This window comes from Esox lucius, chromosome 11, assembly GCF_011004845.1.
Source record: "Esox lucius isolate fEsoLuc1 chromosome 11, fEsoLuc1.pri, whole genome shotgun sequence".
In the NCBI taxonomy this organism is placed as follows: Eukaryota; Metazoa; Chordata; class Actinopteri; order Esociformes; family Esocidae; genus Esox; species Esox lucius.
This window is the reverse complement of record NC_047579.1, coordinates 3,952,487-3,968,172: the sequence shown is the minus strand read 5'-3', so window position 1 is coordinate 3,968,172 and position 15,686 is coordinate 3,952,487. Positions and strand designations below refer to the sequence as shown.

Sequence of the window (15,686 nt, the reverse complement as noted above, 5' to 3'; positions counted from 1 at the left end):
CAAATGAAGATACAACAGCTTTTTATTATCATTCATTATTTTCACAAAGAGAGAAACAAACCAAGAGTTGCAGTTTCTAATCAACATACATTGAAACGGCACGTAATCCATTCTGTGATAAACAAAATACAGAAGATGGGTCATATCTACAAGTTGAATGCGCAAATACAGAGGAGCAGAATAAGCACAATGAACGTAACTGCCATTTAGAGAATTTCATTTCCAAGGACTCAGTGTGTTTTGAGTCCAGGTTCTATCGATCGATCTGCACAGATGTTGCTGTGCTCAACCTGCTTGTCACTGTCTCCCAACTACCATTTACAGTTAATTTTCTTCCTTACAGTACACCATAAAACAAAATGTACAGAAACCCATGTCTAAAAGCAGACCATTTGGTCTTGGTTGGGTTTCAAATCCTGCCTATGCGTTCCTCCCGTGGGTGCTATCGTCGTGCCACGGAAATTAACAACAGAGCTTCCTTCAGCTCTGCAATTCACAGATCAAAATGTCTTCACCTTCCCCCTCAATAAAGTCCAGTTCAAACCAGCACAGAAGTGGAAAAACCACAGAGGATTTGGGGGGCCAGTTAAATTTGAGACATTATGGATCATTTTCTTCTCTTACTGCTTGGCGATCGGCTTGGGGACCGTCTGCTGCCACTCCTAAAAAGAGAGAGAAGGAAGAAAATGTGGTTTGTTACCAGAGTAAATTACGCCACAATAATGATTAATGCACAAAATAGTTACTAATATTGTTTGCATTTTACATTTTTATTATGCTTTAAAATGCAAGTATGCATTTCTCTAAAACTGTACTTTCTGTTTTAGTCAATGGTTTAAGTCTTAACTCTGCTTGTCCTACAGCAGGGATGGGTAATCATTTTGACTAGAGGGCCACAAACGACAAGTTATTGGAGTCGGTCAAATGGCCATAATGGGGGTTGACAAAGTGGGTAACTACTGACCTGCGGGCAGGCGGAGAATGTGCAGGTCGCCGCTGGCGGGGTGGAGAGTAGCTGGGGGAGCGGGAGTCTCTCAGCGAATCAGCAGGCAGCCTGCGAGGACGCACCGGGCTGGAAGACACATTGACAGGTGTCAAATAAGTCCCAAAACTTTCTGAATAACGTTTTACACAGTCAGCATCGGAAATGCACTCTACAAATATTAACACCATTTCAATCATTGCAAAAAAAATGGCATTAACTTGAATTCATTTTACATCATAAGGACAAGTAGAAAAGAGTAGGAGGGTTGGGTCAAGAATTATTACAAAGCTGTCACAGACAAATTAACAGTATGCTGGTTGGCTTCATTTCTTACGGACCACATCTTTTTGGTTACCTCTTTTTCTCTTCCTTCTCACTTTCAGAAGAGGATGATGATGAGGAAGAGCTTTGGGAAGCAGTTGTCTTCACTACTCTGGTGTCTCTGGAAAGAAAGAGGGGAGAACAGGGTTGAGTCAAGCAGTGGCAGAATGTTGTAAAGACTTAAGAGGAACCCCTTCCCAAAAGGTATATCTGAATGGCAAATTTGTCTTAATTTGGGTGCAACTGTAATAATGTTTCAAATTAATGTGTTTTAATATTATATTAACACAGATGGCATGGTGAAAAACTTGTTCATTTACCCCTTTCCTTGCTCTGCCTCGGAGTCAGAACTGTCTGATGAAGATGAGGATGAAGAGGAGGAGGAGGAAGAGGAGGATGATGAAGAGCTGGGGCTGCCCGCCTTCCCTTTCAGGTTATCTTTTGTCCCCTTGTCACTCACTCCATTTTCCGTCCTGATTGGCTGGTCTGTGGAGTGGGCTGCTGCCCGTGACAGGACAGCTGCAGGCGATTGGGTCCGGGAGCTGCCTCTTACTGAGACTCTGCTCTCCGAATGGCTGAGTGGCGACCTGGAACGTGCCTGGTCAGCATGTCGAGACTCTTTGGGCGGTGCTCTGCTTTCCGATTGGCTGGGGAGGGGACAGGTCTCTTTGGATGGAAGAGGCGAGGGGGAGGAACAAGCCTTTCTCCCTCGGTCGCTTCCTCCGTCTCTCCCTCGGTCGCTTCCTCCGTCTCTCCCTCGGTCGCTTCCTCCGTCTCTCCCTCGGTCGCTTCCTCCGTCTCTCCCTCGGTCGCTTCCTCCGTCTTTCCCTCGGTCGCTTCCTCCGTCTTTCCCTCGGTCGCTTCCTCCGTCTTTCCCTCGGTCGCTTCCTCCGTCTTTCCCTCGGTCGCTTCCTCCGTCTTTCCCTCGGTCGCTTCCTCCGTCTTTCCCTGATGCTGATTTCAGCCCTTGGTCAGTGGGTGATTCCTTCCTTTCCCTGGCCGGAGAGGGGGAGGAGGAGGAGGAGGAGGAGGAAGAGGACGAACTGGAGGAGGAAGAAGAGGAGGTCGAACGACGCGGTGGGGGGACCTCTTTAGCGGGTTTGCGATCCAGCCTCTCTTGCTCTCTCTCGCGCTCCCTCACTTTGTCCCGTGCTCTATCCAACTCGCGGTTCTTTTGCCGGTCCTGGTCCCTCTGCCTTTCCCTGGACAGTGAGCGGCTGCTTCTCCTCCGGCGGACGGGAGAGGGTGAACGCCGGGACCTGAGCGACAGGGGAAATAAAATATACTCTTCAGGTTTCACATAGTTCCTCCCCCCAACTGGAAGCAACAACCAATTGCAAGGTAGAATGGATACATACATGCAGAAAAACAAATACAAGAAAACATTTAAGAAAATCTAAGTCGCTCTGGATAAGAGCGTGTCTCTTATTGACATGAAGAGATAATTTGTCCCAGATTCATATTTGGGTGAAAGTCCACTCACTCTGAGTTGTTCCTGAAGGCACAGTTTCTGGCCAAAACAACCCATTATTTAGCTCTGTCCCAGTCTGTCCCCACTTCATAAAAGCAGCAATACAAACTGAAAACGACTCCAAACTAAAGACTAGTGATGTTGTATTCCTCAAAATAAAGTTTTCACAACCGATCCGATTTTCAAATAAAATTGTACTTCCTTTGTTTACCGGTCAGTTTTGCTCACAACTGGTGCAATCCACAGGTTTTCAGGAAGAGGAAGTGTATACATCACAGTAAACACAAGTTAGCATTAGCTAGGTAGAAAGCAAGTTACCCATTTCATCATAGGTATTCACATCAGACCGTGAAACTTGATTTGTTTGAGAGAGAAAGGAAAATACACATGTATCATGTTTGACTCTTTTTTTTTTCCCAGGGGAGAGACTTATTCAAACCAGAACACACAAGAGAATGAACAGAGGCTGGAATAGCAGCTGAGGGGGGTGATAGTAAACCAGAACCAGTCCCCATCCATTGCCCAGAATGTCCGGAAATTGTTGGTGTAGTTGTGGATTGTGCAATCTTATACCACTTTTTTTGCAAAGAGTGGGAACAATTGATTCCAATGCTGGAGACCATGAATGACCCAGTCCCTGAAGCTTAACTCGTTCCAAGATGTGTGGTTGATCATCCGGATTTCATCCCCCTCATAATGCCTGGGGTGCTGGAGACCTTTTTTTATAAATAGTTATAGTTATCTTCACCTATATTGATGGACAAGATAACTATGTAATTCATAAATGAAAGAAAAACCAACAAATTGTGCCATGAAATGAAATAGCGTTGACATTGTAAAGTTCATCTTTAGCCTCACCAGCAGTTTTAGTAGGTCCATTACTGGCTAATAAAACTCACAGTTCATAGATGGTATTTGTGGTGACAGTAAACATAAGAAACGCTAGTCAGTTTATCACAAAATTCTGATGTCGAGACGCACATTTTCTGATTAGGCTATTTAACGGTTATTGTATGGACGACCATCTACAGTGATCTTTGCACAAAAGTACACAATAGTCCTGTTAACAAGTTATCCGTTACCCATGTTATTTCAGCAAAAATGGAATGGCTGGGATAAAACTTGCATTTGGAGACCATATAGAGGTTAACTGACTACCAGCAGGCTCTGTGGTCTAGTGGGATTATTCCTGACCTTTAATGTTTTGACCCCGGTTCAATTCCCCTCTCAGATGTTCAAATTTTTGTCTCAGAAATATTTATCCACGCGGTACAATATATATCCACTCTATAAGACCATGGATGTCATATATTAAAAAGAATAATTGTATTATGTGACCCATTTATACTGCTGTTTTTCTAAAGAAATGAACCAGCCATGGCGTGATAGAAGTAATTGTTTTCATTAAAAACCGATCAGCCATAACATTATGACCACTGACAGGAGAAGTGAATAACAATCTCGTTACCATGGCACCTGACAGTAGGTGGAATAAATTAAGCAGCAAACGTTGATGTGTTAGAAGCAGGAAAAATGAGCAAGTCTAAGGATCGGCGTGACTTTGACATGGGTCAAACGGTGATGGCTTGATGACTGGGTCAGGGCAAAACTACAGCCCCTGTGGGGTGTTCCCGGGCTGCAGTGGTCAATACCTGTCAAAAGTGGTCCAAGGAAGGAAAAACTGTATACCGGCGGGCAGCCAAGGCTCAATGATGCACGTGGGGAGCGAAGGCTGGCCTGTTTGGTCCAAACCAACAGATGAGCTACTGTAGCTCAAATTGCTGAAAAAGTGAATGCTGGTACTGATAGAAAGGTGTCAGAACACAGTGGATCACAGTTTGTTGTATATGGGGCTGCGTAGCCGCAGACCAGTCAGGGTGCCCATGCTGACCCCTGTCCCCAGCTGAAAGCGCCTACAATGGGCACTTGAGCATCAGAACTGGACCACGGAGCGATGGAAGAAGGTGGCCTGATCTGAAGAATCATGTTTTACATCACGTGGCTTACCTGGAGAACACATGGCACCAGGATGCACTATGGGAAGAAGGCCAGCCAACGGAGGCAGTGTGATGCTTTGGGCAATGTTCTGCTGGGAGACCTTGTGTCCTGCCATTCATGTGGATGTTACTTTGACACATACCACCTACCTAAGCATTGTTGCAGACCATGTGCACCCTTTCATGGCAACGAAATTCCCTGATGGCATTGGCCTTTTTCAGCAGGATAATGCGCCCAGCTACAAAGCAAAAATGGTTCAGGAATGGTTTGAGGAACACAACGACGAGTTCAAGGAGTTGACTTGGCCTCCAAATTCCCCAGATCTCAACCCAATTCAGCAAGACCGATCTATGCGGGCCCCACCACGCAACTTACAGGACTTAAAGGATCTGCTGCTAACGTCTTGGTGCCAGATACCACAGCACACAGCACACCTTCAGAGGTCTAGTGGAGTCCATGCCTCGATGGGTCAGGACTGTTGGTGGCAAAAGTGGGACCTACACAATATTAGGCAGGTGGTAACAATGTTATGGCTGATCGGTGTAAGTACTGTCTAACTATTAGCCAGCCATCTACAGTAATATTTGTACAAGAGCACACTTTAATCCTGTAAATAAGCGTTTACACGTTATTTCAGCAAAAATGTAATGGCTGAGGTAAAAGTTGCATTCCTGCAGTTTAAATAGTCTTTAACCATTATTGCTGTCTGCCACATAAACAGCAGATCACACCGCGACAGATTACAGAATATGGTTAGAAGGTTTGGAGGACCTTTCCTCTTACAATGCAGCGTTTGTAAAGCGGGAAGCTTTGTTGTTTCCAATCACGGATGTGGAGAATGCAAATAATGCTAATTACAGACTGACAGAGCTGTATAATGGATTGTTTTAAAAAATGACTATTCAGGTACAACTCCGGGTAAGTGAACTTTTACCCAAATATGAATCTAGGCCAAACAATCCCTTTAAAACCCTTTGGCGCGTATGATCACACCGGTGTGATCAATCTGGAGTGGTCCCTGGAGCGTACGATCACACTGGTGTGATTAGAACGTCATGTTTAGAACGCACCATTAGCATGCCTAGCTACAAGTAACGTAACAATGGCTGGTAAAACCGCGCTGTTATTTACTCACATTTAGCTCAAACAGTGTTTATAACTTAATTTCCTGATTGTAATTGTTTCAAGACCATACTATGATATTAACCAGGTAGAAAGCATTCAAATCGGGACAAGAAGTGTTACTTACGTACCAACAGACAGCCAACACTAATGCACAAAAACAAATTATATTAGCGACTACTACCGATCAAAACCTTTGCAAAAACTTTCTACAAGTCACGTTCCCCGTTGTATGCATTTTATATAGTTTATTCATTTTCACTGCGCTGAATTACTGGTCATGATTTGTTAGCTAGCGGGCAGCTGACGTTTGCTAGCGGTTAGCTGACGTTTTCTAGCTAGCTACAGTAATAAATCAACCAACTTTTGCAGCTCTTAGAATTCGAGTCAACGAGAGAAGCTTGCAATGCAATGCATGTAGTGTTCCTTACCTAGCAAGGTGACTGTTCAAATGCTGGCATGAGTTCAAATGCTGCAGAGTACTGAAGTCACGTGCAAAAAAACTCACGCTGGGGGTTTGGTAAGGAATATTTGAAACTCACACGTGAAAGGTTAAACAATTTAAACAAAAACAAAAAAACCTACTCTCACCATGTTCCTATAATTATATTATGGTTTTAAAGTAATTAAGCAAAAGGTTTGGGACGGGGTGTGATGTCAGCATTTGATGCAGTCTGATGTGTTTCGGTGGGTGTGAGGGGAGTCCTAGACCTACCTATGAGGGGGGCTGCGTCTCCTGGGACTTCTGGACCTGCTCCTACGGGCCCCCCTGTCCCTGGAACGATCTTTTCCTCTGTCCCTCTCTCTTTCCCGGTTACGCTCCAACTCCCGGCTGCGGCTCCGACGGGAGCCACTATGGCGGGGGGAGGAGCGAGAGAGAGGGGAACCCCTCCGTGGGGCAGCTTGTCGCCGGGGGCTGGGGGAACGAGCGGGGGGGGTCCTGGTACTGCCGCGGTGGGGTACGGCGAGGCGGGGAGGGCAAGCGCCGCGGGGCAACCGCTGAGGTGGTCGCAGGGGCTTTCGGGGAGGGCGCCCGTCTCCTCTCCCGCTCTCCCAAGGGACTTTGCCTGTCTGGCCTCCGGTTCCTTGAGCCTCCCTCCTTCTCACGCTCCCTCTCAACGTCTGCCTCGGTGGGGGAGTAACGCTCGCCTCCGCTCCGGGGTGCTCCTCTTCTGGGAGAAGAACGCGGAGGGCTGGGGCTTTCCACTTCCGTGGGGCTGTATCTCTCCTGGCCCCGCTCTCTGTCTGTGGGGTTGCGGTTAGTGTTGGCAGCTCTCTGGGGAGCGGGGGGCAAGGTTTCCCTCTCAGGTGATGCGTACCTGTCCGGCGCTCCCCCAGTTCTATCTCGGTCCTTGTCCCGCCCCATTGCCCTCTGTCCATCACTCTCTGAGGCGCTCTCGCGCCCGCCATTGGCCAGATACCTCTGGATGGCGGCACCAACGGCAGGAGGGGAGATGAGAGAGGGGGGGTCTTTTTGGATCGGAACGTTCTTCTCCGCCGCCATTTGCTTCTCTTCGTCGTCAGAGGAGGAGGATGACGATGACGAAGAGTATGATGAAGAGGACGTTGACGAAGAGGAGGAGGAGCTGTCGCTGTCACTCCCGCTGCTACTACTACTGCTCTCCTTAGCCTTTTTCATTTTCAGTTTCTCCTTCTCTTTTTCCTTTGCCCTCTCCAGCTCCTTCTCACGCTCCTTCTCTAAGCTACGATCTTGGGTCACCCGCCTCTTCTCCTCCTCCATTTGACGGTCTCTCCTGTCCTTCTCCCGGTCCCTTCTCTCACGGTCAACCTCGGCATGCCGGTCCTCAGATGGCAGGCTGGTCAGACGTTGCGGGCTGGAAGCTGGCTGTCTGCCAGACTTCTCCCTGTCACGCTCCTTCTCACGTTCACTCTCTCGCTTTCTCCGCTCATCCTGTTTTTCTCGCTCCTTGTTCAACTCCCTCTCCCTGCCCCTCTCCTCCGGCTCCTTGTCCCGCCGTGCCTCGCGCTCCCGTTCCTTCGGCCGTCCGTTGGTGAGCGGGGAGTGCGTGGCGGAAAAGTCGCGGGGTGAGTTTCTACCCCTCCCTCTGTCGTTTTTCCGACTCGGGGGAGATGCATCCCTCCCTCTTTCCCGGTCTCCGTGTGCTCTCGGGGACACATTTCGTTCCTTCCCTCGCTCACCCTCTCCGCTCCGCCCTCTTCTAGCTCGTTCTCTTTCAGGAGACAGAGAAGAAGAGTCTCGTCTTTGTGGTTTGTCCTTCTCTCGGCTCCTTCTTGCTGGCTGGGGCTGTTTTGGGTGAGGAGAGGGGGACAAAGAGGAGTCGTGTCGGCTCCTAGATGGCACCGCTCTCTCCTTCCCCCGCTCGCCACTTCCCGAGTGTCTGGCTTTCTCGCGGTCTGTTCGAGAGGGAGGGGGAGGAGAGGGGGAGGAGGAGTCATGTCTCCTTCTCGTTGGCTTCTCCTTCTCTCGCTCCCTCTCTTTTGGTCTCTCTTTCTGATGTTCCTTCTCTCGCTCTTTCTGATGTTCCTTCTCTCGCTCTTTCTGATGTTCCTTCTCTCGCTCTTTCTGATGTTCCTTCTCTCGCTCTTTCTGATGTTCCTTCTCTCGCTCTTTCTGATGTTCCTTCTCTCGCTCTTTGTCTGCCCTGGGGTGGTGTTCTGGGGAGCTGGGTTGCCTGGGGGATCTCTGAAAGGAAGGAGATTAACAGAGAATGAGAAAAAGGTCAATAACGTGCACAAAACAGAATCTTATTAATTTCAAAAGGCTGTATTCAGTTAAACCTTGCAGACAGAAACTCCACAAAAAGGAAAGAAGCAACAAGTGATTCAGGGAGGCACAATTGTTCTACAGAGCACATTGCTACCGGAGTGGTCCAAAACTAAATGAATTATTTGCAAGAGAAAAAAGTATTTTGATTGGATGAGAAAGCAGGAGGCCCTCCCTTCTGACCTTCTCCCTCCAATCATTTGAGAGGTATGTCAAAGGGTTCAACATGTAGCGGGGGTGGGGTCTTACCTCTAGGCCTCCCGTCCGTAGAAGACTTTCCTCCTCTTTGCGACCATGCCCTCGTCTGTCCGGAGAGCGACCCTTCCTCCCTTCCTCGGCTCTTCTGACTGGTTGGTTCTGCTGCCTCTCTCTCAGTGCCGCAGGGGATTGGCTGATCAAAAGAACATATTACATGAGACAGAGCACTGGGTGGCACTCAGAAAGCTCTTCCTTGACTTTTGAGGTACTGAATTGAACGACTGGAATGGAGTACCTAGGGTTGCAAACTTCTGGTAACTTCCACCAGGGTGTGTGGAAAACCTGGGAATTTAGGGTAAGTTAACTGGAATATTTTAACCCCCCCCGGATTGTTAGCAGTGAGTCCGGGTGAGGCCTAGTACCTGTGAGTGGAGCTGGATGACCCACTCCGGTGACGCCGGGGGCTCCTCTGGGGCGGAGTGTCCTTTTCACTTCTCCGGCGTTTTTTCTTAGAAACCTGCTTTTCATTTGAAGAGCTGAAGGGAAAAGAAATATAAAGTATATAATCACATGCTCCAAATGAATGTTGCCATCCTTTTCAGATTAGTCATTTGCTTTTATAAAAAAGTGTAAATAAATATTTTGTAATATAGTTTTTTCTGCTTATAAAAACAGACACACATATAGAATAAAGTTTTCTGAGGGACCCACCTGTCTTCGTCGTCTTTTTCTGCTGACCCGTCCCTGGAACGGAGAACACAGACAGCCTTTGTTCAGTAATGGGACAAAAGTTAAGGAGCACACTAGCCATCAGGCAGTAAGCATGCACGTCACATACGAGGGGGCGTTTCAAACATTACTCAGGGCACTATGCTAGACCAAGATACAGCCTTTAAATTAGCAACAAAAAAAACTAACCTTCTGCTCTTTTTTGTTTTCTTTTCTCTTCGAGGTGAGGGGGAGGGACTCTCCGAGCTGGCGAGAGAGAAGGGGACAAGTCAGTGATCTGTAAGAGAAGCCAAACCTTTTCATTTGACAGTTTGGTCAGTATCCCTGTTCTCCCACCTGTCTCGGTTCTTATTTTTCTTCCTCTTTTTCTTGCGGCTCTGTTTTCTGGGCAGGGAGTCTGAATCCTCTGACTCTTCCACCAGCCTGAATGAGACGGAAAGGAAAAGAGAAATGTTATGCAAAAGGAAAACAGGAAAAATATCACATTGACCAGATTTAATTTCAAACGTAACAACAACTTAAAATTCATATTAGCACTGTTAAAAAGCCCCAAAGATAACCAGAACTGTTATTATGTAGGAACACCCCCCCCTCCACTCACACCTAATACACCCTCCCACCTCCACTCACACCTAATACACCCCCCCCTCCACCCACACCTAATACACCCCCCCCTCCACCCACACCTAATACACCCCCCCCTCCACCCACACCTAATACACCCCCCCCCCTCCACCCACACCTAATACACCCCCCCCCCTCCACTCACACCTAATACACCCCCCCCTCCACTCACACCTAATACACCCTCCCCTCCACTCACACCTAATACACCCTCCCCTCCACTCACACCTAATACACCCTCCCCTCCACTCACACCTAATACACCCTCCCACCTCCACCCACACCTAATACACCCCCCCCTCCACCCACACCTAATACACCCCCCCCCCCCCTCCACCCACACCTAATACACCCCCCCCCCTCCACCCACACCTAATACCCCCTCCACTCACACCTAATACACCCCCCCCTCCACTCACACCTAATACACCCTCCCACCTCCACTCACACCTAATACACCCTCCCACCTCCACTCACACCTAATACACCCCCCCACCTCCACTCACACCTAATACACCCCCCCACCTCCACTCACACCTAATACACCCCCCCACCTCCACTCACACCTAATACACCCCCCCACCTCCACTCACACCTAATACACCCCCCCACCTCCACTCACACCTAATACACCCCCCCACCTCCACTCACACCTAATACACCCCCCCCCTCCACTCACACCTAATACACCCCCCCCCTCCACCCACACCTAATACACCCCCCCCCCGCCACCCACACCTAATACACCCCCCCCCCTCCACCCACACCTAATACACCCCCCCCCCTCCACTCACACCTAATACACCCCCCCCCACCTCCACTCACACCTAATACACCCCCCCCACCTCCACTCACACCTAATACACCCCCCCCACCTCCACTCACACCTAATACACCCCCCCCACCTCCACTCACACCTAATACACCCCCCCACCTCCACTCACACCTAATACACCCCCCCACCTCCACTCACACCTAATACACCCCCCCCATCCACCACTTACACGTATTTCTGCTGATGTTGCTGCTTCTCCCTCTCCAGCCTCTCCTGCTCCCGTTTCTCCTTCTCACGCTCCTTACGCTCAGGGTGAAAGGAGGAGCCATCGACGTAGTCCGTGGCGATGCCGAACGCTGCCCGCAGACGGTCATTCTTCTGTTGATTGGCTGCAGCCAGGGCGTGGGTCTCTGTTGCCCTGAGAGTGATGGAGTGGTAGAGAAAAGATGTCCGTTGTTCGATCGTTGTCACATGGGCGCTTTCTCGTCATGTTACAACGTGAGTCAGGCAAAAAGGTTGTTCATTAATTACATGGGGCAGCATTGTATATGGAGACCAGCTCCAATACGCATATAAGCCAATAGTCGATTTCTCTGTATGGTAACAATAATTTGAGTTACAAAAGTAAGTTACTAAAAATGAATATTAATATATTAAATATAAATATTATAAATCCAGCCCATAATGGGAGTTGTAACATAATATTGTGTTAGTCACAAAAGTCCCAACAAAGTCACAGAAAAGGTTTGTAAAAGCCCAGGGGAAGGTAAGCTTGCATTGGAGCAACAATAGGCTGTATCACAATTCAAAAGCTATTTTTACATAATTTGCCCCATGGGTTTAGTAGTTTAGGCCCTGATAGTAGCCAATAGGTCAAAATGTTGATCTATCTAACAGATTTCAAGAGTGTAAGTGAAACTCTGAAGAACTTTTAGGTAATGTTGATCTGGAGCTGTGCGCACTTACAATGGTCTCTCGGCAGGGGCCGCAGGCGGTTCCTGCTTCTCCTGTAGCATCATGCGGAAGCTGTTTACCTTCTCCTCGATCTCCTCAGCTGAGTACCTGTCAACAATGTGCACATAGACAAATCAACAGAGTGCCTTTCAATACAGTGTGTCATATATACATATATGCTTTATTTTAAATTAAATTATTAATTTTTTTGCTGATAGAGCACAAGACTTGTTCAACCCTATGCTGCAGCAACACGTAGACAGCTGGACCTTCCTAAGCCACATCAACCCTGTAACTTCTGAAAACCTTTTCATCTCCATCCCCTGCCCCGACCTCTTACCCTTGTTCCTCCATCATGTCCTGCAGCTCGGCGCACTTAACCTCAAGCTGCCTCTTCCTTTGGTGCTCCAGAATCTCTGCGTTGGGCTGCCGGTTCAGCTGGCTCTCCAGCCTCTCGCGGTCCTTCTCATCCCGCTCACCGCCACGTTCATCCCTTGGGCGCTTGGCCCGCACGCTCGAAAGGTTGCGCTGGACATAGCCGTTGGTGCCACTGCCTCGCGGCGTGGTCAGGCCAATGCCGTTGTACATGGCTCCTCTGTGGGTTGGGGGTACACATTCATATTGGTTTACAGCGATTATGACTGCTATTTGGATTGCCTATTGGTTAGCTAGAGCAGACCTGAATAGAAAAAACGTTTGTTGGGGTAGACTTTTGTCAAAATAAGTATACCACACGGCTGGGTGTCAAACCTATTTAAACTAATTTGCACTTTCTGCTGGCCCCAAATCAAACTGACAACACTGTGGCCGAAAGGTTTTTGTTAAAGTACCTGGTGTATAGATTCACGTGTCATTTAGCAGATTAAGATGGGTATACTCGGGCTCATTCTAGACTGTCAATGGTTAGTTTACAGGGGTTGTAACACGACCCACTGATCCCTAATATTAACAACCATTCTTTTTAACACAATCTAGAAGTGACTCAAAGCGAGGCCACACGGACATACTCAATTTATAGCCATTACAGTACTCCAAAACACCGTAGCTAGCAGTTAGCTTCGTACCAAATCAGAAAATGATTAACAGAATGTGATTACAGTTTTTAAATGTTTCTGTACGCTTAGTAAAGCCAAATATATTTCGCCCCTACACGGAAAGAAAGGGGGAGAAAGAATCGAAGTGGGACCCTTGACAGAAGATTTAGCAGTATGCTAGCTAATTCTCCTTGCTAGCAAGCTACGCACTAAACTAAACAATTTACGGTTAGTTGACTACTGACTGTACTGTAGCTTGTTGTAGTAGGAGGCTAGTTCGGGCTATGTTGAATCAGGGTTAGGTAGCAAGGTAAGTAGTTAACAACGTTTCGGGAGTAGCGGACGTTAACTACATTAACAAAAAAGACGGCATACATGGTTAGTTAATCATCTGTTGTTAAGAAAGCTGGTTAACATTTTGAGCCACAAACTAGTTAGGAAACTCCCGAACTCCTTCCGTTATCGCAAGAATCAAAACCGAGGCTTAGCACGAGACGCCGACATTTGCTCGATCAGGGCCAGAGCGGCCTTGTAGCTACGCTAACTACCGAACATTTACATAGCTAACTAGTACGTTGTGAACGCACATATGGACTCACCAATTACCATGTAAACTCCCTAGCGTTATTTGGATAGTAATCACGTCAAATAGCTAAGTATATTACTATAAACAACTAGCAAAATGCCGAAGTCGGAATATTTGAACTCCACATGGTAGCTAGCTAGCAACGAGCAAGCTATGTTTCACAACTAAAAAAACACAAATTTAGCCAGTAATGCTAACGAGCCAACCTTTCTCTAACGTTAGCTAGATACGTACCTCTGATTTCCCTGCGAAGGGAGACAATTAAGGGAATCAATACACTGGCAAAAGCCTAAATAAAACGGTAATCGAAACAAAAGACAATTAACTCCAAATACTTCTTCGTAAAACAGAACGGTAATGCCAGGGATAAATAAGTGTTGGTGTCGTCACTACTATTTCGTCTCGTTGAACGGAAACCAGGGTATTTTCTAAACGTCTATTTCTCTCCTTTTCCCTCCTCTCTCCTCGTCTCCTTCTCAAACTCCATTGGATGAGAAAGCCAGACGTCCCGCCTCTCTGAACTTGTCCCTCCAATAGGTTTTTAGAAAGAGTCGATTAAGGGGAAAAGTGAAGGAAAGGGGATTGAATTGAGAGAAGTCCGAAGGGAAACCACGCGATGATGGGGCCGCCAGACACTGCGTCTACACTACATTTCCCATATTTCACTTTTAAAGAGCAACTTTTGAAATTGAGCTGGTTCGAGAGACTCAAAATCACAGTTTAACATTGCGACTGACTAAATTGTCTACACCTTATATTGACTTGTTATCTTTATAATGCTGGGTAATTTGTAGATAAGTCAGCAGTCTACAGTAGTCGTTTTTGATGCTCTTGAACACAGCCGTTGGACGACTTGACATTACAACAAGCCTTAGTAGGAGTGTAAGGCCCGGCCTAAACTGTGTAAGCCTGTAAGTGGCCTTCTGGTAATACATGGTCTAGGCCATGAATTACACCCTCACTCAAAGTTATATTATACGCTTCAGTTACAAGCTCAATTATGAAATGAAAGTGAGGCTTGGTTGGGAAACCTTAAAAACTGAAATAGTAAATAAAACCTAAAATGTGATTGACCCTGTGTTTTTGGTTCATGTTTGTTTGTATTTAGTTTTTCCTACCTTTGCATTAAAACATTGTTCTCTGCACTTGCATCATACCTCCTGCATCCATATTCATTACAGCTACATGAGCAACAGATTTTAGTTCTTTATTTTTCTCAAATAATTCCCAACATAAAACCAATGTCACATTATTCGGATCAGGGTATTTAATACTTTTTCAAGGCAGTATACATATAAGAACTACAAAATCAAATAATATAAAATATATTTAATTAAACTGTCACTCTCCATATTTTCTTGCAGTGAAATGTGCCAAACTAGGTAGTTCTTTGTTACACTTTGTGTGCCATATTTCTCTTCCTCATATCCTCCTTGGTTTTGGGTGTGAGTGGTTCAGAGTGCTTGTTCTTGCTGTGTGTTTGTTTGTGTTTGTGTATGTGTGTGTGTGTGTGTGTGTGGTGTTTGCAGGTGCCTTGCGTTGCTCCTGAAGATATTTCTGTCCATGGCTGTACCTTCGCATGTAGATGAACCACTGTTTTACACACTAAGTTAGCAGAGCGGGAGTCACCCCTGTATTTTTGGTAACAGGTAGGAAATCTGGTTAGAGATTTTGTTATGATGGTTTAGATGTGTAGAAGAGAAGGGACCATTTTTTTATTTTCATTACTTGGACCCCATTCCCCAAATTCCCTTCTCCTGCCTTCCCTATTTTGTGTCTTTGTTTGATTACTATTTGATTTGTTTGTGTATTATTTTGTTGTCCCCCGATGGCTAAAGTTAAGTTCTGGTTTTCATGTCTTGATATTTTGTTAGTTGTACCCCACACCTCTTCCCTGTCCATATCTGGTTTTCATTATGAGCATGGGCAAGCATGGGCACTTACGTCTCCACCTCAAACGAGCAGCACCTGAGGTGGGAACATAGCAGTCTGCCAGTAAGTAAGCTACAGCCACGCAACTCTTACCTAAGCCTTTAATTTCTCCAGCCAGACATGCCTACTAAAATTTACAAAAATATGTTGACAACATTACATTCTTTCTACTGAATAAAACAATAGACAAGTTAAATAAATACACAGAGAC

At 46.7% G+C, this 15,686-nt stretch overlaps 1 protein-coding gene across 1 annotated transcript; it reads right to left on the bottom strand.

Annotated features, from left to right (window-relative positions):
* Nucleotides 1–4: 4 nt before the first annotated feature.
* srrm2 (serine/arginine repetitive matrix 2) lies at nucleotides 5–13,962 on the bottom strand. The gene is given in 15 exon segments (XM_013135723.4): nucleotides 5–662; nucleotides 965–1,072; nucleotides 1,341–1,427; nucleotides 1,627–2,565; nucleotides 6,613–6,822; nucleotides 6,824–8,562; nucleotides 8,893–9,034; nucleotides 9,264–9,377; nucleotides 9,553–9,585; nucleotides 9,760–9,816; nucleotides 9,907–9,993; nucleotides 11,199–11,387; nucleotides 11,936–12,031; nucleotides 12,264–12,518; nucleotides 13,778–13,962. Coding segments are annotated over 14 exon segments (4,104 nt in total). The 5' UTR covers nucleotides 12,512–12,518; nucleotides 13,778–13,962; the 3' UTR covers nucleotides 5–607.
* Between the last annotated feature and the right edge of the window lie 1,724 nt (nucleotides 13,963–15,686).